Source organism: Canis lupus, chromosome 3 (genome assembly GCF_011100685.1).
Source record: "Canis lupus familiaris isolate Mischka breed German Shepherd chromosome 3, alternate assembly UU_Cfam_GSD_1.0, whole genome shotgun sequence".
NCBI classification, from domain to species: domain Eukaryota; kingdom Metazoa; phylum Chordata; class Mammalia; order Carnivora; family Canidae; genus Canis; species Canis lupus.
Genome location: NC_049224.1, coordinates 30,162,422 through 30,171,335, shown reverse-complemented (window position 1 = coordinate 30,171,335; position 8,914 = coordinate 30,162,422). Strand labels below are relative to the sequence as shown.

Sequence of the window (8,914 nt, the reverse complement as noted above, 5' to 3'; positions counted from 1 at the left end):
GAGTCATGATTTAAACTGTTGACTTAAATTCATTTGATTTGTCAAGTTTCTCTTTGGTTTGCTGTATAAAATAGATTCTTTAAGCTTTTAAGTGGGATTGTAACTTCCCTCTCATATGGGCAAAAGTTTGTATGGTGCTTCTTCTACGGTGATAAGTTACGAAGGAATTTGGTAAATAGTCTTCAAAAAACTGAGACAGATGTAAATGAACTTGTATGGAATGTAGTTTTTAGGCTGTACTTGGGAGGAGTGTTTAGGTTCTCTTTGACCCTGGAAACAGAATAAAAGAGCTCCTTCTCCCCTGTCTCATCAGTCTTCCTCTAGTCTTCAACTTCCGATCTTCCTGATTGAATCCTTCCCATCCATTCTCTTAAGAAATGGAGACTCGCTCACAGGTGACAGTTCCCATGTGGCAGATCTAGCAAGAGATGATTGCAGAAGCAGGTGCCAAGCCCTCCACAATGGTCTCCATTTGCCCAGATGTTACAGGATGAAATAATAGGTTCTTTGTCTCATTTTCAGAGTGCTTTCCACATACATTATTTCAAGTTAGTCTCTGAGGGGAATAGTATTGAAGCCTGCTGGAGGAGCTGGTGAATGTTCTTTCTCCTTCCTGCAACCCATCCATCCATCATGAGTCCAAAATGATGGAACTGGCTCTCCATAGTTCTGATGAGCTACTTTTCTGTTCATCACAGCTTGCTTTTGCATTTAGCACATGACACTTTATACTACACATGGGCAAATGTCCTCACTATTTAAAAATGTCTCTTCTTCCCTAAAATTATTTAATTTCTACTGAAAATATTTACTTGTAATCTTGGGCAAGTTTATGTAATCCTGACAGTTGCTGTCTGGAAGTCCCATTTAATTACATTATATGCCAGCACCATATTTGTAGTTTGATCATCAGATTCAACCCAAAAGTTAAAAAAGATAATTCAATACCTTTTCATTGCTTTTATCACTTCCATTCTGTATCTGTTCTTAGCTACTATTTCTCCCTCTGTAATTCATCCCTACTGTAAATTAATCCTTCCTTATTTCTAGATCATGTATCTATAGCTATTATTGCCCTGATCATGTTATAATTATTTTTTTGATAAATATATCTTTTCTACTAAACTGTTAGCTCCTTAAGGGTTGCATTTTTGTTTGGTTGGTTTTTTACTCTGGTTTTGTCTCTATGTCTGATAAATGTCAATTATCATTGTGTTTCCCCCAAATTTAAAGTATCCTGTGGTACTCCAGGCCACCTTGGGAGCCACAGTTAGTGATTAAGGGAGAGAATACTCAGAAAAGGCTCTTGAATTAAGGCCAGAGTGGTAAGAAAGAATCAACAGCCACACAGCTGGGCTAGAATGTTGGGATCTGAAGGAGGCTGATGTGCAGGTCTGGGACAGGCAGTAGAGGAACATGAGTGAAGCCTGTAGGACTGGATTATTAGATCCCTACAGTCCCTGGGAAGGGAGTTTCGTTTTCTTCTAAGTGCAGGGGGAACTCTGTGGAGGAGTTTAAGCAGAGGGATCATCTGCTTCTCTGTAGAGGACCACTATAGTTGAGGGCAGTGATGGAAGCAACAAAAACAAATAGACCAACGCACCTGTCAAGGTGAGAGATGATGGTAGGCTGGACTAAAGGGGTGGCAGTGGAAAAGGGAGGAGAGGTTGGATTTGGGGGTTATTTCATTAATAGTTTGTACAGTATATGACAGTTCTTGGTAGCTGATGAATGAGAGTTTGTGGAAACTATTAAAATGGCTCTTGAAAAAAAATTTAAAAAATAAAAAATAAAAAAATAAAATGGCTCTTGAAAAGCAGTTATTGATTCTGTTTAATCATCATTCACTGTTCTTTCTTTTATTCTATGACAATACTTCCAGGACTCTGAAAGTGTTTCCAAAGTTCTTTGGCTGGATGAGATACAGCATGCGGTCAATGAGGCCAACATGGACAAGGACAAAGCAAAACAGTGTAAGCCCTCACCCCCTTTTGCTGGCCCAGTGTGCCTTGCTGGTTATGCCACTGAATTATTATTTTTTATTTTAGTAATTTTTAAAATTATGTAGTTTAAATTTCTGACAAGACTTGGACCCTTAGCGATTTCAGTTGTTGAGTGTATGTACAAAAACAAGATTCATTGTGGTGGCACTGTTTTCAGTGATTAGATGCTAACTCTGACAAAATCTGAGGATGTTACTGAATGAATCCAGTAAGCAAAAAGTGGTTTCTAAACTCTCAAATTTATAGTTTTATCAAGCCCTGTTTTAATTTTGGTTCTTAGGACACAAGCCCAGTCTGCTTAGTAATGCCTGTCCTCCCTACCATGCCTTCCATTGTATTAGTCAGGATTTTTCAGAGAAACAGAGCTATATAAATTTTTTTTCCTCTGGAAAAAAAAGCAGAGCAACATATAAAGACTTTGTATATATGTGTGTTTGTGAGTGTGTAGATAAATAGTTGTTTCTCTGAAAAGTATGTCGTACCTATATACACACACATATATAGTGAAAGAGAAAGGAGGAGATTTATTTTAAGGAATTGGCTCATGCAGTTGTGGAGAGGCTGATGAGTCCAAAACCTGTGGGCAGGCCTTAGAGGACAGATGGCAGCACTTAATCATGGAAGCCAAATGGGTGTGGTTACTGAAATGGACAGCAGAGTCAAAGCAGTCATCAGAATAACCTGACTCACAGAGACCAACAGAATTGGCTAATTGACCCTGGCATTCCTGGAAGTGAAATAGACCATCTACTAAATTCATAATTGATTTGTACTAGTGGAAGAAGAGTTCTAGGTCAAATGAATGGAAGTGTAACTCGAATAACAAGAGCAAAGATTACATTAAATAGCCGCTAAATCAATTCCCAGACTTAAGCCATTTATAGACCAAGAACCTCTTGAATGAAGGGGACACCAGGTCCTCTTGAGAACAAACAACTACACTTTCAAAATCTTACATAGTTCATCTTTTGTCCAGACTTCCCCTAAAGAAGTCTACTATCTCTACTGTGGTGGCTGTGCTGAGAGGAAAAGACACAATCAGACTTCTCAGGGATTACAGGACATTGGCTCTGAACTGACATTACTTATGGGAAATGCAAAATGTCCCTGGGGTCCACCAGTCAGAGTAGGGGCTAACAGAGGTCAAGTGATCAGTGGGGTTTTATCTCATTCTCTCTCCTGCTGAGTCCTCAAACCAGTCTTGATTACTTCCCGAGGTCTAGAATGTATAAGTGGAATAGACATACTCAGCAACTGGCCAAATCCCTTCATTGGCTCAAATGATTAAGTTTTTAATTTTATTCTAAGCCTCTCTTTTCATAAAGAAATTGTATGAAGAATCACATGATGTTCTAGAGTAGCTTCGAGAATGATACACTAACACTCTGTATATACAAATAACCTATTTGAAGATTCCTGGAAGTGTTGTTCATAACCTGTCCATTCATGGCATAATTAGGATGTATCGTGTTGTATCAGGTCATAGAATGCTGTTGAGATTCCTTAGTCTCGCCCCCAAAGATATAGTTTTAAACTTCGGAAACTCTGGGGAACATCTGGTTTTTATTTTCTTTGCCTGTAAAAATATGTGCATTTCTCCCAACCTGAACTTTTATACCCTTAGGGTCTTTGAAGTCTTTCCATTCTAGCACTCTGATCCTTAAAAAAAAAATAAATTTGAGATGCATACATAAGATATCTAAACTTAAATATAAAACTGAAGGAAGCCACAGTTTGAAAAAATACTTTTAAAAAATTAGATTGTAAAATACTCACTCAAATGATCTGAAAGGGTTACACTTTTTCTCTTAGAAATCGAACCAATTTAGAAGTCATCTTATTCATTTTATTCCTGTTCTTCCTACAATGTGACCTGCAAATGTCAAGTTTGTTCTGCTTTTTCCATTGAGACTCGGTTCTACTGACTATGAAAGGCAGAGGCTTCCTTAAATATGTGTGACTATGTTCTCCAGATCTACACATTTAAAATCCTATCTTCTTTTTTTTTATAATTTTATTTATTTATTCATGAGAAACACAGAGAGAGAGAGGCAGAGACACAGGCAGAGGGAGAAGCAGGCTCCACGCAGAGAGCCTGACGTGGGACTCGATCCCCGGACTCCAGGAACACGCCCAGGTCTGAAGGCAGCCGCCCAACTGCTGAGCCACCCAGGCTTCCCTAAATCCTATCTTCTACCTCTATCCTGTGCCTTGGAAGAGTTGACACTGTTTCTTCTATGATACATAACACCAAAAAGATACTCTGAAGTAAGACCTTCTATACTCTGACATTGAGATGAGAATTTTCCAGTTTGTCAGAAAGGAGTTTAATCTTACCTTTAAAAGCATTCTTTCAAAAAAAAAAAAGCATTCTTTCTCCTTTGTATGAAGACTTAAAACAGATTCTAGTCACATGTTGTAAGCATCAAACCCACTCCCAGATAATCTGATAAAAGAAAAAGTGTTATATATGTGTAAATATATTTGTATATATGAGTATATATATGTGTGTACATATAATTTTATATACACATAAAAAGAGATGAGTAATGTAATCATCAGCCAATGAACCCATCATTTGGCTTCAATGAATAAAAATTCATGAACAAAAAAAAAAATATGTTTTACCATAGACAAGACTTAAAAGAGCAGAGTAACTCAGTTCTCCTTCTTTTGGGCCTAGTGTTCATGTTCACTGGAGCTTCTTTGCTTAAAGTATGTGTGTCTCAAAAAAAAAAAAATAAATAAATAAATAAATAAATAAATAAAGTATGTGTGTCTCTATTTTTGACTCGGAGCAATATTTCCCAACCTTCTCCTATTATTGTACCTTAAGGAATTTTTTTAGAGAGATTTTTCCTAATTACTTCTCACCACGAAATTTTGATACCACACATATATTGTGTATCTGTGTAGGTACCATATGTAAATCTATGCTTTATGCACAGAAAGATGTTTTGCCCCCTCCTCCCAAGAACCAATGTTTTGCCCTGCTAGGAATTATTTCAACTCTTTTGAGAGAATACATGCCTTAGAGAAAGACTGCCAGTATATGACTTAAGATGTAACATATTTCTTTCCAGTCTTTTAGGAGATTTATGGGAGATTTCTTAATATGTTTCTTACCACAAAGATACCCGACTTTATGTAGACCATTTATGTGACATCTTAAATTATCTGGAACTAAACCACATCCCACAGATTAAGCAAAAAAGCAATCAAAAGAGATGTCTCAGGACACCTGGGTGGCTCAGCGGTTTAGCACCTGCCTTGGGCTCAGGGCATGATCCTGGGGTCTGGGATCGAGTCCCACATTGGGCTTCCTACATGGAGCCTGCCTCTCCCTCTGCCCTATGTCTCTGCCCCTCCCTCCCTCCCTCCCTTCTTCCCTCCCTCTCTCTCCCTCTCCCTCTCTCTCTCTGTCTCTCATGAATAAATAAATAAAATATTTTTTAAAAAAAGATGTCTCAAAGCCTGTGGCCTGGAACTGGTTTACTATACTCTTTGGGGACCTCTTGGCCAGATACCTGGAGCCTGTGTATTCTTATCTTAGGAATAAAGCTAACATGTCTGGTTGTGTCTCTTCCTACCTCAGAGCATAGCAGAAGCCATGAATTACCAGGCAGTTAGGTGTTGGTTGCTCTGTGCAAACACACAGCAGCAAGAACAGAGAGCTGGTAGGCCAGGAGGGGAAAACTAAAAGCAGAGGAGTTTGAGGCCATTTAGTGCAAGAACAAAGAAGCCCAAACACCTCCATAGTACTTGAACATACTACTTGGGGTATTATAGCACCATATAATGGCAGGAAGGACTCTTCTGGCAGCTCTCAGCAAACATTAAGCACCTACTGTGTACCAGGGACTGTGGATAAAATGATGAGAAGGGTAGAAACTGTTCTCTTAGGGTTTTCTCCAGGGCTTTAGATTTTCATGAAAAATGGTTCTGTTAAGATGAGGAGTAAGCTTCGGTTACCTAGAAAATGAACCTGTGGACCTACTACTTACAGGTCAGTACTTGATGATAAAGCACACTTCTAGATGCAAGAAATGCATGCTTTCATAATACCCATCTTTTAAAGAATACACCATTTTACTGGTTAGATGAAGCTGTCAGATGTAATTCATGTGAGGATTCTTGATCATTTACTTGTTCCTTCTACTTCTCTGAGACCATAGACCTCTCAAATACCGGTACCATGTTTGTCCCATCCTTGAAAGCTTTCCTGAAGAAGAGGAAAGGCTAACTGCTTATCCATTCCTGTTAACTCCTGTAAGCCCAAGAACACACTGTTGTGCCTTTTGCTCTGCAGCAGTTGAAGTTGGCTACAGAAGTTCCTGATTCTGTATGTGTTCCTCCAGGATTTGCGTGACCTTGATTCCAGGCTGTTGAAAGTCAAACTCCATTTTTCTTGCTTGCTTCCACACACATGTGAACATAATTTGATGGCACCAATATACCATTAGGCATTTGTATGGTAGAGATTGACATGTGTGTGTTTGGAAGGGAGGGAGGGAGGGAATCCATCTCTCCCCTTTTCCTCAAAAACTTTTTTTTGTCTACAAAGTGTTTTAACCTGGTTTCTTTTGTTTTTGTTGTTCTATGTTTCTAACTCAGTGCATTTATGGTTTGTGAAAACAGTAGTTTCATTGGTTGGGCCAGAATATTCTTAGCTGCAACTAAAGTAGATAATAAAGAACTCACCATATTAACTTTGAAGACAACGAAGAGTTCAGTATGTTTTGATTTATGGAGAGAGGCAGAAATTTAAAAGGGGATAAGATGTTTTTTAGGTCTAAACTGGTTTCGGAATTAAGTTTCTGGACTTGATTGCCTATGTCCACCAGCTATACCTTTGCCTTTCTAGAACATTTGTTTAGCTTGCCTATGACAAACCTTGTGTAGTATATTAGCACTGTACAAGAGAATATCAGGATTTTTACTTATTCTAAAATAAATCAATGTCTTCAGAAGAATATTTCTCAAATACTGATTGATGACCTACGTAAGAACTACATATCTACTGTTAGTATGCATTCACTTCACTTACAGATCATACAGTGAGTAAAACCTAGTGCCTTCATACCACATGAGGGCAACCAGGAAATACTGTTAATAAGACATGCTCCTGTGGGATCTTGTTCTTCTTACAACCTAAACTGGTAAGTGAGTTGGTGACTGTCTTGGGTTTAGGTGTTGCATACTCTGAAAGGGTAAAAGGTTTAATGCAAATGCATTTCTGAAAGGTTGAGCTATATCTTTGCACACCTCTCGGGTAAGTAGAAGATAACCATTAACAGAAACTTTTTTTTCATTATGCAGGGATTACACTGGTCATCGATGTTAATCAGTGTTTGGAGAAAGAAAAGCCAAGTGATATTTTGTCTCTTTTGAAGCCTTCTATGCCCAATACAAATGACATAATCCCTGAATGTGCTGACAGGTACTATAATGCCCTTGCAAAGGCAAAAGAGCACAAATCTAAAAGTGGTAAGCTTTTTAGTCATTTAGCACCAACTAAATGTCATTCTGAATATGATGTCTGTGGTATTGTATTAATTTTAAGACAAATAATGCTTTCAAATGAAAATTTCTAATGCATTTTTTGTCTTGATAAAGAAAAAGTTTTAGATGTACTTTTTTTTGTTTTTTAAAAAGCTCAGATTAACTTGGTGGCTATACATGGATGTTATCATAAACTTGAGAAAATACAGTATTTAAGGAGATTTTGCTTTATGTAGGGCTTGCTTGTTGATCCATTTCTCTAGAGATACAAACTGATTTTTACACTAATATTTCTATGCTTTTTGAAACAAATGGTACATGATTGCGCAATCTTTAGTAGGAGTAAAGAGTAAGTTTAAAAATATGGAATAGAGTAGAGTGAACTGGTCTCCAAGGGATCAGATCAATAACCTTGGCAAGCATTTATGCCTGTTCAATCCAATGGCAGACTATGAAATGTAGGCTCTGGAAAGTATCTGTGAGATCATGAGCCTAATAATCATTTTTCAGATTTACAAACACGTTCATGAGATTTTGGTAGAGGGAGACTATGACAAACGAAGAGGTCAATTTTTGATCATCAACACACCACTCTTGTAGAGATTTCTACTGAACACCTGGTGTCCTATTAAGGACGCAGGTGTCCTGACTCACAGGCTGTGTTTATTTGCACCATATCGTAGGTCATGGACTTCTCTTCTTTGGGAAACTACTGTACAGTAGTGGCCTAAAAAGTGGAATTTGGAGGAAAAAAAAATTTTTTCTTTAGATAAATTGGAGATCTTTCCCATAGACTTCCTACATACTTTTAAGGTTGTCTGATGCATTTCCAACTTAGAGATTGCACTCTGCAATGTAGCAAATTGCCCATTAATGAAGTGTAATGAGGGCTATTGGCCATTCTTTCTTGCTTGGCATCTGATCCCTGTTGAGCCCCTCTCTGTTTCCTTCACATCTCTTCATCCAGAATCACCGTAGTGTCCCCTACCTCATCCTTCATGGAGAAAGAATTGTATAATAGTATTGATGCGAGGGTTAAGTTCAGTTTCAAGTCCATCCTGACCCAAGTTTAATTTATCTTCTGTCCACTACATTTGCCTACCCCTCCTCCTTTGTGCCATGTTCTGGTGTATGTAGTCATAAATCCCCAAATTCCCTGTTCAGAAACCTAGGAGTTACCTTAAATCCATAATGATTAGTTGTGATCATCCTAATTTGACCGTACAATATATTTTCCAATAGACCAGCATTTCTATGCAGATAACAGCTGTCTGACTGCCCATTTGAAAAGAGATACATCTCTTTTCCTGGGCAAGGACAGAACAGTTGAGGAGTACTTAAAACCAAGTAAAGAATCGACATATATCCAAGGGTCCTTGACATTACCCCTGCTTAGTTATTTGAATCCA

At 38.1% G+C, this 8,914-nt stretch overlaps 1 protein-coding gene across 2 annotated transcripts in view; it reads left to right on the top strand.

Moving 5' to 3' along the window:
* The window catches only part of IQGAP2 (IQ motif containing GTPase activating protein 2), a 287,444-nt gene that overhangs the window by 215,918 nt on the left and 62,612 nt on the right, over nucleotides 1-8,914 (top strand). For both annotated transcript variants that reach the window (XM_038532513.1, XM_038532512.1), the window contains exons 14-15: nucleotides 1,883-1,973; nucleotides 7,323-7,490. In XM_038532513.1, coding sequence (XP_038388441.1) covers nucleotides 1,883-1,973; nucleotides 7,323-7,490 — 259 coding nt within the window. The remainder of the gene's footprint in view (nucleotides 1-1,882; nucleotides 1,974-7,322; nucleotides 7,491-8,914) is intronic.